Source organism: Limanda limanda, chromosome 16, assembly GCF_963576545.1.
Source record: "Limanda limanda chromosome 16, fLimLim1.1, whole genome shotgun sequence".
Classification (NCBI taxonomy): domain Eukaryota; kingdom Metazoa; phylum Chordata; class Actinopteri; order Pleuronectiformes; family Pleuronectidae; genus Limanda; species Limanda limanda.
Genome location: NC_083651.1, coordinates 20003485 through 20020474, shown reverse-complemented (window position 1 = coordinate 20020474; position 16990 = coordinate 20003485). Strand labels below are relative to the sequence as shown.

Genomic DNA, 16990 nt, shown 5'->3' with positions numbered 1-16990 from the left:
ATTCGCAATGCAAATAGATTAATCGGATTGATTACAGTGGAAGTGCTGTCAAATAACATAGTATTGTTACTTTAAGGAAATGACCACAAACCCTAGTTTCTATTTACTAAGTTTGGTTTCAGCAACTCTGTTCAGTGTGAAACTGAAAAAGTCCCGGCCCAACCAAACAGCTTCACTGCTGCAACAGCAAACGAATAAATATATAAATTAAATGACTTGTTGTTCAGCATAAAACTGATGGTCACCATTTTTTAAATTAAATTCAGTATTTCTCAGTCAGAAACAACACAACATTTATATTTCCAGCTTCTCGAATGTCAGAGTTTGCTTCTTTACCGCAGTTTTATAGAATCATTATGAACATGAGGTCACTATAAACTAGAGAGAAGAAGAGAGGAGCAGAGAAGAGATCCAGGGTTGGAAGGAGGGCCGGGTCACTTTCCATGATGTGTTTGTATCAGGGAGGAAACAGAACTCAGCCCAGTGTTAACCTATTATTAACATTCACTGAGAGGAGAGCTGTTCCCATAGCTGGGGTCTCTCTCTCTCCCTCTCTCTCTCTGTAGCCTGTGTCTTTGGGCTTGGGCGGTGTTGTGTGTTTGGCACACGAGGAGATGAGAAACAGAGTGTTTTTATTAGGGAGGAGTCCTTTGTGTGTCTTTGTGGAAAGCAGAGCATATTTAGGAATACTGCGCACGCTCCCAGAGGCCCCCCCTGCCTCCCCCTTCAACTTCTTCTTCTCCTCCCACCAAACACACTACACTCCAGTCCACACTTTAAGTACTACCAGCTGCATCACCGAGAGACGAGCCGACAGAGGGAACGAGAGAGAGAGAGACAGAGAGGGGAGACAGAGAGGGAGAAGTGAAAGGAAGCGAGTGAGAGCAGGGAGACGGGACATATAACCGGTGCTGGGGGAGGGAGAAACAGGGAGAAATTTGGGGGAGTGCGAGCTCAGGAGGGGTCATCCTGGAAACAAATCAATGGCTGATACATTCTTGGGGACTAGTTGGACCGGAGCTCTTCCTCCTTGGCTGCCTATTGGCTGGGAGCAGCCCAGAGGAATGCACCGGAGCCTGCCTATGGAAAGCAGAGGCAATGACCTCCAGCTCGCTCACAGTGGCACAATTGTTTGAGTTTGAAGAAAAGGGGGATGGAGCAGGAATGAGGGAAGAAGCCCATAACTCTTTCTTTTCCTCCGTGCTCTCTTGTGCCGTTTTTTTTTGTCTCTCTCCCTCCCCTGCATTCTGTCCATCTCTTTCTCCCCCCTATAGCCCTCCATCATTCAGCCTTTCCCTCCCTCCCTCCCTCTCCCTCTCCCTTGCCCTTCTCACTTTACTCATTCAACTCCTGCGTCTGTGTCTGCTTGGAGGTTTTTGAACAGCCCGATTTCCCCAAATCCCACGTGTCTCGGCCGATGAGACTAAACACAAACAGCCGATGAAACGAGATGACAAATGAACAAAGTGAGGTTTAGGGAAGTCCCTCAAAGGTTGTCTAATCCAGAATGGTTGTATAGAGACCCAGTTAGTCATGTGGCCCCGGATGAGTTTAAACAAGAAAAGAGAAGGATGCAAAACAAACAGACACTTGTGGCTGTCTGCTTCTGATGAGGTCATTCAGCCGTGATGCATCTTACACCCAGAGAGGTTTAACCAAGGTCAAAAAAAGGAAGAGAGCTCAACGTTTCGGAAAATACTTTCTTGCTGAAAGTTCAAGGAGAAGATCAATGCCACTCTCTCTGTCAGCTAAACACGAATGCTTAGCAGTAAGTGTGAGGGGGGATGTTCACCTGGTTCTATCCTGGGGTGAACTCCTAGCACCTCTAAAGCTTGTCGATTTTGTTTTCTTCGGGAGCCATGAATTTAACAAGAAGGGTGACTCAGGGAGCGCACATACAGTCAAGGCTAAAAGTCCCAATGCGCCGTGTTTAAGAAAAAAGTCCGGGATACGCCTGTTAATCCACATCCGCTCTCAAACGATCCGTCTTCCTCGGGTCCCGTCCATCCTCTCCTCAAAATTCTGTGGAAACCTGTTTAGTAGTTTTTGCTTTATCATGCAAACTAAGAATTAAGACACGGATGAAAACAATAACTCCTTGGTGGAGGTAATGCTGGCATCAATCAACTCTCTGCAAACTATTCTTTTAACATGGACCATGTGAAACCACACAAAAACCGACTTACAGTAGACCAATGGCCACTGACTATCTTACCCTTTGAGCAGTTAGGTGGTGTGCCTTGCTCAAAAGCACTACAGGAGGAGGAAGTGATGAGATACACTTATATACACTACTATATACTACTTAATACTTTTTCACAGCCAGATTCATAGCAGCTGTCAACAGGCCTTCATGTCCATCACCTTGAGACTGGTACAGACTGTCACACGTTGACCTCATGTTGTGTCGACTTTGTCTCTGTTAACCTGCGTCACTCTGGCTTTTATCAGATCTACTAGTGTGTGTTATCTTTCACATTATGATTCAGAAACCACAGGCATGCACCAGCATTGTGAACCAGTGGTTCCCCAACCTGAAGGCCCTTCCACAAAATGTATGATGCATCTGAAATTTTTTAAAACTGTATGTTTCACTATATGATCACAAAATTCAACGGCCAGTTGTTGTTTAGTCTATTTCACTAATTTATCCCTTACATTGAGTTAGTTATTCAACTTAGCTTTTAGCAATTTAAACGAATTTAGTCCATTACTTTTTAGCTGTTTTACTCATTTATAACAACAACTTTAATTTGAGATATTTCAATCACTTATCCAATATAGTTAGCAAGTTCTTATCAATTTATCCATTACCTTTAGTTAGTCATTTGCCATCTTTTAGCCAACCATATTACAGTTACAGTTTTTTAACCAGTTATCTGTATAAAAATAAATTAATGAAGCTACACTTCACAATACCTCTGGCAGAACCTTAACTGTTTTATAAAAATGAGGCAGAAAGATGTAACTCAGTGTGTACATTTCTCTGTTCCCCTTTTGCCACAGTCATCTCTCTTCATGCCATTCCAGCTGAAATTTTTATTCGAGTCAGTGCAAAACTGAATTATTCAGTAATTTGTTGTTATTCTGGTAGAGGCTGTTGGTTAATTTGTTTATCATAGTGACTGGTGTCCCAGCACTCTCCACACGACTCTATCACTCAAGCCAAAAATATAGACATTTGGCCAAGCCTGAGAGCTGGCTGATTCTTGGCTTTATGGAGCCCCCCCTTTTACTCTCCTCTGCAGCCCACCAAGAATATTTCTATCATGTAGCTGCTCGATACCTTCTGTGAGCTGCTGCCACCCTGCGAGGTCATGTCGATGCCTGAAGTCCGACTGTCCGCATCACTATTATTCTCCTCTTCCTTCAAGTAACTACACTGCTCTCTCCTCTTCCTCTCCTCATGGTGTCGGGCCTAATGACTCTTCAGCCGGACAGTACTTTCTCAGACCTGGGCGTGCCAGATAAACAACTGTCTCCTTTTTTCACTGAACCACACGGACGCCTGTTTTGTAACTAAAGTTCCCAAGTCGTCTCCTGCAGGAACCCTGTGTGCAATCTTTCCTCAGCTGCAGGGATATCCTGAGCAAGAGATAGAGGGTCGAAGGGGAAGGAAAGAAGCTGCAGCTGCGGAACAGCCGGGTCAGTGGAAAAGGACAGAGCGTTTGAAAGAGGGCATTCACCTTTCTTGTGACTGCTGGGTCTAGATAACTCCTCAGCTTCTGTAGGTACGTGTGAGGCGGGTTTTTCACCTGGAATCGCTCCTGTGAAAAAGAGGAAAACAAGAGTGAGGTGGGCAGACAGCTGAGTGAGAAAACAGAACAGAAACACTCAAAGAGAGGAAGTTTAACATTTTAAAAAACACATTTGAACATTCCAGAAATTCCTTTTGAATGAAGCTTTGATTTGTGACAGTTCTGTGGAACTGTGTGACACACACACACAATTGCATGATGTAATAAGAAGAATCCCGCTGTCACAGGTCTGAGCACATCTCCTGTTCACAGGAAACTGTTGTTGACACTAAAGCCGTCAGATTAAAACTGAACAGGCTCTGAGTGAATTACACCCTTGAGTTATCCTTCAACTGATGGGATCGCCAGATTATGTTCAACTTTAAGAGGCCGAATGAAAATAACGGCAATGACTCCTGTGCTAAGAAGCCGCTTTACTGGGAGATAAACCTATAAAGGTCACGTGTGTGTGTGGTTGACTTCAGGTGTCAAGAAACGGTATCGGTTTGCTTTTCTTTGAGATTTCAAATTCACTTCGGGGCCTTTCGAGGATAATTTACACATGGCACTTTAACAACTGACACAGCATGTTTGGCCTGTTAGAAAAGAGGGTTTGACACATGACAACAGTATGAATTTCTATCCTAGTATCCTTTTTTTTTCTATCTGCAAAAATATTCAAAGTTAACAATTCTTCTTCAACAGTTTAGCGGCCACACAGGTGGATGACAGCAGGAAGGTGATGAACTGTGCAGATCACCGGCCACAGTCTGATAAACACTGAGCAAGGAGACTGCGACAGCCGAGGTCATCCAGCCGCCAGAATATCACACACTGATCATTCTGATAATTATTGTCATTAGTTTAATGAGCATAAAAAAGCAGAATCTGTCTCAGGGATTGTGTGAGTCCCGTGTTCAGCCAGGAACAGGTTTTAGGTCAAATCCCTCACGTTATTGTGCTCTAAATATAAATACAACAGATTAGTGCTGGATTTGGATCAGTGTGTTGAGCGGGAAACCGTATTTAGAGCAGGCTGAGCGCTACGTAACAGTGGCATGAATGGTGATCGTGATTTACCCACAATGCTGCCTCAGACCAGAGACAGAAAACTGCAAGAAATTCATTCTCCACACGGTAAGGAAAAGAGCGGCACCATTTCCTTTCTTTGCCGACCAGCCGGGACAGATGTTGACTTCAAGTTGAAGACTTTCAAGGAAAAGTCGACTTCTAGACTGTTTCTCTATCTGACATATAACAGAATCTGATGTTCAGAGCATACAAACATTTCCATGAATCTCCGATGAAGAGCAGTAGCATTAGTGTGCTCTTACACCAGAATGGTAGGAAGTCACACATGCATCAGTCAGCTGGTGGAGATCCACACTCAGCAGCTGCATGGTTTTCTGAGTCTATTCGGTAAATATGGTAAAGGGATTAAATTTATAGAGTGCTTTCCCAGTCTTATCAACCGCTCATTCACACACATTGATATAGCGATTAGTGTGTGCGACCCTCTCTACTGTCTGAGCCACAGCCGCCCAATAGTGGAGGTGGGTCATCTAGCATCTAGGCAACAAAAAACAAACCACCCAATGCAACTCAATTGAAAAACAATATACTTAATGCAAGTGTGTTTTTGTTCTAGAGCAAGTTCTTAACAGTTTTCCACCAGAGCAAGTTGGTGTGGTGGATTAAATTTTATTTTCCTGTTTTTCTCACTAATTTGAAATGCCCTGTTTCCTTCGGGTTCATGTGGTTCAGCATTCACAGACCACTTTTCCCCCCCGTGCCAGTAATAACCTTCAGTCAATTGTGAGCGGATTTAACCCCAACGACCAATGAGGCACAAGCGCAGCGACAAGGACAACGATCCCTCACTGGCTCCCCACACAACATGTCTTCACAAAGAGACTCGAGCCAGAACAAACTGGGAGTCGAAACCTTTATCTCCGCAGTGGTATCTTCATTTACTTTCATCAAAATTGCACAAACTCCACTGCTCCCAAACATACATACTGTTTTTATAGCCAGGTATTTTACCAGTATACACGAGTTTCCAACAATACCCCTTGGAAATTAATTGAGTGTGAGTTAAGGTGGGGGTTGGTGGCCACACTCACAGATATACTTTACACTGACATGAAATTCAATACCACAATCCCACAAATTACAGCAAATAAATGAACAGAGAACTAATCTCAAATCTCGATCGAGATGAAATTCAATTATAAGCTTAATGTCTTTTCCTCTGTGTTTAAAACCCTGAATCAAATGCTCCTGGCTCTGCCGCGTTATCGGCAACATCACATTTCTCCCAGCTCCAGAGCGACTATCTCACGAAAACAGGAAGGACAACAGCGGTGGCAGGAAAGAGAGCTGCCCGTCATGGACACAGCTGACGGACAGCTCGGTCCTGGTTGAGACTTTCATTTGCTCCAGAGCTGCGATAAAAAAAGGAAATCTGGCAGACGCTTAGTGCTGCTGAATACACCCTGTTGCATGCAAAGAAATGCAAGGAATGGAAACAGGCTGTAAATACATGAAGCACAGGAGAGTGTATCATAAAGAACACATGTCTGGCTTTAAGGAGCTCATATAAACTGGTTCCAACATGCTCTCTGTGGTGGTTTTGTCTGGGAGAGCTGGTCTGTGCTTAATTTGAGAGGTGAGGTACAAATCCCTGCACCTGACGAGAGCAGACTCGAGAGGGGAGATCACAAATCGGAAGAAAGTGGTTTTGGGTGCGTTCAACTGAGCTATAGGAGCCACTTCTATAGGAAGAGTCAGCAGTCTCCAGATCTGACAGCTCCGACTCTGTCTCCTTTACTCCGGATTTCTTCCACATCAACAGACATTTTTCCATCCTTCATAAAGCTTCATGATTTGATATTTAAAACTTTGCAGGACATGTTTTTTCAAAGGGGGGGATGCACCTGTCATCTCCGCCTCCCTCCATCACTGTTGCCATGGTTACATAAGGAGATTCACTGTAGCTATGACACAGAAAACACTTTACTCCCTGAGCTGCCTGCGCTGTCATGGGTATAAGCTTGTTGGGAGAACAAGGGGGCGGTACAGACGTCGGAGGACTGGTTCAGTAATGTTCTTCAATGTTTGACTGTGAAAATAATTGTATTGTACAATGATATAAGCTTCACACCTACAGTAGATACCCGTCATTGTAGACATAGATAAGACTGATTGGATGACTGTATAGTATATTGGGTTTCCCCCACGCTTCGTTTAGGTGTCAACCGCTTCACTTACAATAAAGAGGAAACCAACTATTTTCACTTCAGGTCTGAGAGAGGAACACAAGAGCCCTCTCTTAACTGAAAGAGGATGTCTGTCTGCTGGTCAGCGGCAGCGTGGGCTCCCTCTGGCACCGTTCCCTTCAGGGTCACTGGCCATCAATACAGCTTTAGTGGGTGGTGGTCTTGATCTCGTCTCCGTTTTTTCTTTTTTCTCCTCTGCTCAGGGATGCAGAACAACTCCATGGCACGGAGGTTGCGAGCTGAGTGGAGCACTCAGGCCACAGCTCGGTGCACAACATGCACCCTCTGTTATTTCCTCAACGCTGCACCGACGCCGGGAACAGGCCCGTTTTTTTTAACTGATGTGTGCTCCCCGCTGTGCCACTTAACCCACTTGACCAGGGAAGTCAGGGCAGGGTGTAAAGGCCAAGACAGGCTTACAGGATAAAGGCAGGGCAACGGAGCGTGGCTGCTGTCGTCACGACACGCCAGCAGAGCATCTCCAGGATTAGATCTACAGTTGAAATGTACAGTACGTGCACGTGGCATCGCTTTTTCTTGACTTTGCTGTACTGCAAAGGTTGATTGATGACTATACAGTTTAATGCATCTCAATGGTAATCATGCAGCCACGGTGCATGAGAGACTGGTGCCCACCTGATCGCAGATGAGTTCCCACTTCTTCTCGCTGTCATACTGCCGCAACAGTCGTGCTTTGTCTGGAGGAAGATTCATCGAACTCTGAAAAACAGAAAAAGGTCAGAGTTAATTGGATGCAGGTAATGAAATATCATCAGTCACATGAGTCGAGTAATAACTAAAAACACACACACACAAACTCAAACAATGAAGCTCCTTCACAGGAGGTAAACGGATTCATGATCTCCACTGGAAGATATATACACGTCTTTAAACTTTGTTACAGAGACAGAAAAGACTGATCTTATCTTTCACCATCCTGCTTACAAACCAATTACAGACCCTCCAAGAACTATGCCATGTCAGCAGGAACCTCCGAAACAATGGGTGACAGTGCTGCACCTGATCTGAATAATCCCTCCACTTGATCTTTATAAACGGGTTTAGATTACAGAGGTTAAAGAAGAGGCTAAATGTAGTTTGGTGGCATTTCAAGAAAGAAAGGTCACAAAGTCAACAGGTTTCTTCCTAATGGGAGCAGAAAGGTACAAACCAAATCTTATGCAAAAAGTAAAAAAAAGAAAAAGAAAAGAAGTACACCTAACCTTCAGAATGTCATTATCCTTGAGTGGGCTAATTAAGAAACAAGATTTGGGACTTTTTGAGACATTTTCTTTAAAGTGGAGAAGAGAAACCAAAAGGAAACATAAGGAGAAAACAAGGGGAATAAGATTTAACAAAGGTCCCTGGTTTGAAAAGTGTTGAGATGTGGTAAATGAGATGCTTAAAACAACTTTATTTCCAATTAACAACTGTGACACTACAAGTGAGCCAGCAGGGAAAAAAACTTAATAAAAAAGGGAACTGACAGTTTAATTTTATACTGTCAAAATAGAAATTTGAATCACTTCACAGAAATCTGCTATTTTTAGTTTGTCAGGAGGATCACCCAAAAAACTACTGAACAGATTTTGGTAAAAATTGGAGGAACGGGACATGGACCAGGAAAGAAGCCATTTAATGTTGGCATGAAACCGCACAAAAACATCAGAAACAGCTATTTTTTCTTTTCACTTTCTTTAACATTGCAAGAGAACATTGTCATTTCTCTGGCATTTAAACCAATTTCCCAGGGAATCACTCACTGATCTAGATGTTAAAAAAAACTAAGGCACATGTAGGGGATCGGTGAGAAATTGGCAGCAGATCTAAATATAATTCTGGATCTAGCAGATTTAAATGGGGTTTCATTAGGTGACTGTTGGGACTTGGTGGAGCTACACACTCTAGTGATTGACATTCTAGTGATTAAGACATTGAAACTGACATTAATTATAGAGGCAATTCAAGCAATGACAGACTAGAAGTTAAACTACAACAGTCACTGAACATGATCACGAAGCGGCTCCGCTGCAGACGTGGGAAACCTTGAGGCCTCTTTCTCAGAGCCACCTTGGAAACGGTTGTTAAGGAGAAGCCAAAACAAATCTTCATTTGCTTCCCCTGACTAGATTTTTTTTCCTGTCCAACCAGGTTAAAACATCATCCTGGAAACCAGTTACCAACTCATGGGAAACAGAAAAACCACTAATGAGAAAGATCCCAAAATATCTGCCATGTGAAAAGCTGCAGACAAGAACTGCAAAGAAAAACTGGTCTCTCCTCATTTACAATGAACCGAGAAGCTACTACTTTACACTGAAGAACTTTTTGTCTCTTTTTTTTTTATTATCCCGATTGCAAAACTTAAAATATTCCCCTTCAGTGTTATTCAGGACATATCTCTCTACTAGTTAATACTCTATATCTGAAACTACTCCCCTGACGTCCCAAAAAAACGGTTACACAACTCTTTTCTTTATCCTGCTGTCCTTTATCCACATCTGCTTCATGTTGGAACACCTCTGCAGTCGTCTAGAAAGTTGGCTCTTTCGGTAACAACTGTGATTCACAACGCCCTCGTGCGAATTAAAAAAGCTTGGGACAATTAACCTTGCACTTAATCGCACCACCTACATTAAGTAGATGCTGCAAATTTGGCCACAAAGAAAAAGTTACTCAGCTGGAGATTTGCTTAGACACCTCAGGGCAAATCCATCTTACATGAAACTAAAAAAAGCGGCATCAAGAGTGTTTCATGTGCAACTTTCAGTCTTGAAAGATGTGACAAACGGTATTGTGAGAATATTTTCCACTGGTAAAGGAAAAATGGGGGAAACATGGCTATTATGCAGCGCTCAGCTTGGGGCTCTCCCCCCACTGCTCGCCTGATGGGCTGGATCATCTATCAGTGAGTGTGTTCAGGGCTAGGCCTCCACTTTTTTTTTTGTCTCCGCTGGATTTTCCAGCAGGGCTCACAGGGGGGGAGCGAGAGGAAGATGGATGAGGAATATCCCCTGGTTGGAACCTGGTTTGGTGAGCAGGACACTGATGGAGTGGTGTGAGCCCCAACTTACTCCAGAGCTTTTCATTTTGTATAAGATACTATGGAAAATCATCCATTTCAATATTATAAGTGCATTGGTAAGAGAAAATCAATGTGCAGAGAGATGCTGAGGAGGCAGAGGGACGGGGGGGCAGAGCCAGGATATTTTTATTTCCACTTTCTTTAACGTTGAGAATTGGGGCAGTCTACATTTTGGTTGTTTTCTCAGTAAACAGCTCTTGGATCTTGATGAATCAGCAGTGTTTAAAGGACTGGAATGTATGAGTGTGTGCAATTTGGTGCAGATCCAAACAAAAATGGAACTAGTGAGTTTAAATGTGGTTTCATGAGGGCTATGTGTTCCACTGAGAGCAGATATTTCATTGTCTCCATTATGTTTCTGTCCTTCACATAATTAAAACTGGCTGATGAACAGATATTGATGAGGCTCAATTGATTTACTTCACAGGAGCCAATAAGCCTGTAAAGTGAAATCCTATAAGAAGAGTAAATAAAAGAGTACAATTTGTCTTCGTTGTGTTTATCTTTCTGTGCATCAAAATCAATGTGAAGCACAGAACTTAGGTTTTCTAATCCCAGGCTGTAGCCCGTCCACTCCTCTCTAGAGCGGGCAGGAAATTGCATCAGTATTCAGCCGACTCTACACGGCGGGCTGATTGCTGCTGTGCTGACTGCAGGGAATTGGGAGTCAGGAGGGATCATATTGACTCAGTTTGGCGGCTCACCAGTGGAGCAGCGTTTATACCCACTTCCCTTCCCTAAACACATTAAAATACAATTTGATACCCGAGCAGACCTTCAAATGAAATGAAAGGAAGCAACCGGCGGTTTCGCTTTTTTACACAGAGAAGTGTGAAAGGATTTTACAGCAACAAAAAAAAAGAAAAGAGTAGATGATATAAGTTATGTCTAGACTATAGGTTTGGCTAGTGTGATGACGTGGGTGCTGGATATAGGTGCTGAGCTCCTGCGGCGGGTTGGGGTGACCGGGTGGTTTTCAGAGACGCTGCGGCTGCACTGAGCTTCGGGATTCCTGCTTGGTGATGCTCCAACTAAAGCAAAGAACCACTTCTACCAGCCGTCATTTCATCCCAGTGCTAATGAGTTGTGACAGGTACTCAGCTCTCTGGGGTCAGGTTACCCCACATCTACACCCGCACGATTTGGGCCTGTGTGTGTGTGTCTGTGTGCATCTGTGTTATTAATGGGGAACTGTTGCGGAGGGTGCGGCAGCTTCTTGCCGACACGTGACGGCAGACCACCCTCACCGATCCACCCACTTCTAAATTGGACTCATTAGTAAATCCCACCGTTATTAAAGTGTAGCTCCAATAAAGTAAGGAGGATTACAACACGTCCAGCAATGCCCAACCACTGGGTCTGGGAAATGAGAAAAAACATTCAGATAAACCGGTGACAGATGTTCTGACATTGAATATGTGTAGATCTACAGTTTGAGCAACCTACTGTAAAAACAAGCAACATGATAACTCTGTCTGCCATCACTGTATCAGCTGCGTGGAGGGTTTGGTACCTAAAGATAAAACGGGCAATTGCAAAGTGCTTAATTGCAAAAGAGTGTTTCATGGAGAGGAATCTCTATTACAAGCTTCAATAATCCAATTGTCATTAGCAAATTAACTTGAAGAAGATTCTTGCATGAGAATAATGAAATGGAACCAGCAACGAACATCAAGAGACGAAAGCATGAGGGAGAATCAGACATTGAGGGAGGAGGATTCAGGAAATGAACATACTGGATCCTGTGAAATGGGAGGTTTTAACGCTTCAGCATCTCCAGCCTCGCTTCGTGCTCGAAGCAGCTGTTGCACATCTGTGCTGAATCTTAATGAATTGCTTTAGAAACATAAGTGCGATGATTTTTAGCTCAAAACAGGCCTTGTACATCAGGACATTAACTGTATACTCTGCTATGTATAAGAATTAATATGAAAGCAATTATTGATGCATCACAACATATTTTTTTTTTAATTTATTTATTTAATTTGGTTTGGTTTATGACCACAAAAGCTTGCCAAGCAGTGTCGTATTGTAAAAAGAATGAATGGATAATAACCCCGGACCTTTCAAGCATGTGCGTGCATGTGTGTGTAGGTGTGTGCGCGCCTGTGCTAGCAAGTGTCAGCTCAGGGCCTTGCTATGTGTTACTCAATTCATCTTTGCAATACTCATAAAACAGTTTATGGAAATAACATAGACAAGAAACAAAATCCAGTCAGCATTTAATCCGTTATGATCACCGGCCTGTTGCAAGGTCAGACACAATCAAACAGCCATCAGCTACATGCTATGTAAATGCTTCAAGACAGCCAATGGCTGTCGAGCATAAAGTCTTAAACACAAACGGCAACCCATGTCCTTACGCTACTTCTTCTCTTTGGGCTCGTAAATATCTGGTGATCATTGACGAGAGGATTGTAAAGACTCCATAAAGACAGTCAGTGACCTGCATCTCTGTGAGGAAGCAGACAGTAAAATGACCCCATAAACATCTTAGTGTGGATTAAAAAACGCACAAAACAACTGACAATGATTACAGTTTGCAGGACAGGAAAGCTGAAGCTGTAAGGTGCTGCTGTTGGAGATGCAGTATGGACATCTAACCTGCAGGTCTTCATCTAACTGCTCCATTCTTTTTAATCTATCCCTGCATTACTTAAAGCTGAAATGTGAACTAAAAAGTTACTTCGTTCAGAACAACAGGTACAACTTGGACAAAGATGTAAACTATTACGTTCTGGCCGTGCTTGAGGACGTTGACGATATCGAGTGTTAAACTCTCTGTTGAGAGGATGTAGCTGAAACGCCTGTGATCACCATGGTGCAGCTAGGGTATTCCATATTGGACCCTGCGTAACTATGACAACCAGTGGCTCAACTTAAACCAGTACAACTAATATCAATTTATGTTTTTGTTCAGCTCGCATCAGTTCTTAAGCCTCATAAAAAAGGTCTATTACTGTCCACGTATCCTCTCATTAGGCAGCCTGAGTCACATAAAGGAGTAAAAAATAGCGGCTGGCCCGAAGCCCACCACCAACCACCCACCACCTTCCAGGAGGTCTGAGGAGGCATGGCCTTCACAGCACAGCTGGGCCAGAAAAGCAAACACGCAGCCCACATGAAGGACCTGCTGTAGTTGCTATTGCCGAGGAGAGACGTGGACTGTGTTAACAAAACTCAGAAGCCATCCATTCAACATGGGGATGAGTCTAAAAAGGGAATATTTTACAAGTCAAGGTGTGCAAACAGAACCCAGTGTGCGGCGGTAGAAGGGCTCATTACTCTCCCAAGAGGAGTCCGTGTAAAAAGAAAAAGGACCTTTAACTAGGCCAAACACGTTCTATCATCCAATGCTGAAACCAGTGAAAATGTGAAGGCACTACTATACTCAAGTGGGCTTATTTTGCTACATATTCAGCCTACTGAAATTTTATGGCTCAACTAAATGTACAAATGCAAAGCAGGTACTTTAGATCCCTTTGTTAAATGTGCCTGATACAAACTCATTTGTATTAGTATCACTCAAATTCATGACAATTAATTCATGACACAAAGTAGAGAAAAAGGAACGGAAGTGGTACAATGGAGATACTCTACTGTTCTGTAATCCCCTAGAAATAACAAGGCTCAACAGTCCCCTTATCAAACAACATTTAAGTTCACTAAATCCAGACTTTTATTTGGATCTGCACCAAATGCACACTCTCATAAATATCAGTCACCAAAATATGCCTGATTGTTTTCGTCGAGATCCATGTTATCAATTATTCTCTGAAAAAAAATCAAGGGAAATGTTGAGTAACGCCCGATCTCACAATGTTAAAGAAAGTGATGATAAATCCCTGGATCCACCCCCTGACCCAGACTGCAACCTTCCACCAGATGTTTGTGTAGTCTTGCTTATAAACATACAAAACCGACCACCAAACAAATCAACAGGGGTGAAAACATAACCTCCATCCACTTCTCAACTAACTGAAAAAGTTTTTGTGGGAGAAAAGTTGCAGAAAATGTGATGAGCCGAGCGAGAAACAAAAAGTCTACAAAAGTTACATGGATGTGATGACTTTTAAAGCCAATTCACACGATAAAGCTCAAAAGCTCTGGTGAGGAAGAAAAAAAGGGATAAAAACTTAGTTTCTTGAAAGCTGCTGACTGAACTCCACCTCCTCTGATGCTGCTACACACAGGAACAAGGAAAAGAGACGGAGAGGCAGCCATCCAGCCTCCTGTCCTATCTCTCAGAGCAGGGATTGATTTATCCTCGAGGACTCGGGCTGGGATGTGTTTAAGACACGCCCATGCTCTCCCATTACTATATCCCTATCATAAAGAACTCCAGGCTTCCTGACCTGAGCAAGCAGATGCAGCATCGCTCGATCCAAATCCTCAAAACCGTTTTCTAAGATTTATAAGCAACATTTGTCATTGAAAACAACGTTCCAACATTCCTTTAATTTATTCCTCTTCATAAAATGTCTCACAGTCTCTCTAAACCAGCGCTACATGCCACAACAAGAAAATCCCCTCTGACTGCATCATAAAAAAAAAATGCTAATTGCTCAATACTCCGGAAATGACTGGATGCTGCACTGTTCTCTTTCAATACTGATCTTTATCAGTCACCGATCTGCTGTGCTTTGAAATAATTGATATGAGGTTAGTGTCGCCAGAACATGTTCACCTCCCCAGGTGTACACGTACGTGACCGACTGCACATGAACCGAATGTTGCTAAATGTACCCAGCAGTGAAGTGGAGGAGTGATAAGGTATAAAGTATGACAGGCTATGTGTTATCCAAACCGCACCGCCCCCCCCTCATTAGCGCAGCGTGGATCCGTAATCCTCGGCATTCTTTGGGGGCACAGGTGTCCCCCGTCTGTCCTCAGATTAGCTTTGTAATCCCCAGGACCCCCTGCCCCTTCTCAGCAGCCCACTCCATCAGGACCTGGTGTTTATGTTTGTGGAGCTGTTCACTGGAATGGCCCCTTGACCAAATGGTGAGTTCAAATGTTTGAGGCCCCTCTCCCGGGCACATTCCAACCAAATTCCTTTCATTTACCTTCGAGGCGATGACTGTAATCTTGGATACAGTAAATAATGTGCCGTCTGTGCCACTGCAAGAAACCTTGTGGTTCCGTTTTGTCGCCTTGCGTTGCACACAGCAGAAGTTGAGCAAAACTTTTCATGTGGGAATGGAGGCACCAGCCAATGAAACAATGTTTCGACAAATACTAGCAAAGTGGATTTTATTTCTTACTTCTCTTTAGCGTTGTACTGTTAGTTATAATAGCATGTTGCTGCCTATGTTTCATGGCCCAAGTATTAAAGTGTGATTATTGGCATTATGATGATTGCGTTGGCACCAAGCATCGACATGCCCACCGTCAAACGTTATCACAACACATGCATGTGAGTCAAACATCAAGCACTCAGTGCATCCAGGAAGACAAATATCAAACTGAATGATTAATGATTAAGTTAAATCAACAGTCATATAAATGCAATGCAGCAGCTGCAAGTTGGAGGAGCCAGATTTCACTTCCTGTGAGTGAACAATCTTAAAACCGGAGTGAAGAGTCAAACTTCTCTTTATTATTACATGTTTTCTTCAACAAACCTTCAAACAAGACAAAAAAATCCATAACAGTTAGTGGGCTGTGTTGTGGGCAAATATACAGTATCTGGCTAAAAGTCGATTGCAATGTCTGAGTTGTGGGTAACTCACTTTGTCTTGATACATAAGGTCTCGTATTTTGGACATTATCCAAATACCGGACACATTATGGAGATTGTTTGGAGCAGCAGGAAGTTGTCCAAATAAAATAAGTAATGCATGAAAACAGAGGAGCTCTAGCCAGGCCAGATGTTTTGCGTGGTTGTGAAAGAGTCTGGACAGAGGTGGGGTTCCTGTTCTTGTTCCAGCTCCGCAAGACAAAAGAATAGGAATCAGGGAAGTTGTTTATCTCAAACAAAGACAGCTGCTCTTAGTAGTATAAATTCAGCGCGTCATAGAATGAAATCATGTGTTTACTTCAAATTACAAGAAAACACCTTTTTGTTTCAGTAGGAGGCCGTGGGATGTACAGGGAATCTGTAAACACCGACTAATTAAAGAGTGTTGCTAAGTATAACTCTGCAGTGCGTTTCATGTGTCTGCTGTTTAATACAAATACAATCACAGTCATCAATAAAGTTTTGACCTGACAGTTTGTATTTGCTCTATTTACAAAGGGGATCATTTCCTCCATGTCCACAGGATATATAACAACATAATCCTTTGCATATAAGAGGCCACACACATGGATGGAGAACGTGACTGCTCCTCAAAAGTGAAGCCAAAGTGTCTCGATCGCCCCCTGATGGCTGGCTGCAGTATAAGTCATAAATCTAACCTCCTCCATATCAGCCGATGGGACATGGACCAAACAAGCAAGTCAAAATACACAATTTTTTTCCTGAAAGAGAGTTTCGGTGATTTTAGTTAGTTCTGATCGTAGGTATTTGATGCTATATAAACGGGGAGCAATGTCCTGCTCCTCTATTCATAGCCGGTACATTTTAGCTTCAGTGGGAGGAAGATGAGACTTTACAAGCTATGGCCACACGTCAGTGAGTGGGCATTAATTCTATTTTCATGGATCAAAACCTTGGGTTGTGTTAAACATTATCAGATGTATTGCAGCTAGTGTTCATTTTGTCACCCATGTTTTAAGCAACCACAGGCGGCTGGACCTACGCTATTGTGTTACAACATCACAACTCTGCCATCTGACAACAATGTGCTGCCAATACGTTGGATTTGTTTACTTCAGTATAAACACATAACTGGCACAATGAGGGGTTTCCTAACAGCCACACAGTGGGATCACTGTTTGAAAAGGGT

General features: G+C 43.1%; 1 protein-coding gene across 2 annotated transcripts in view; it reads right to left on the bottom strand.

The window, feature by feature from the left end:
- Positions 1-16990, bottom strand: part of fmnl2a (formin-like 2a) — a 50151-nt gene that overhangs the window by 24439 nt on the left and 8722 nt on the right. For both annotated transcript variants that reach the window (XM_061088420.1, XM_061088421.1), the window contains exons 2-3: positions 7652-7735; positions 3687-3767 (exon numbers count right to left, since the gene is read on the bottom strand). In XM_061088420.1, coding sequence (XP_060944403.1) covers positions 3687-3767; positions 7652-7735 — 165 coding nt within the window. The remainder of the gene's footprint in view (positions 1-3686; positions 3768-7651; positions 7736-16990) is intronic.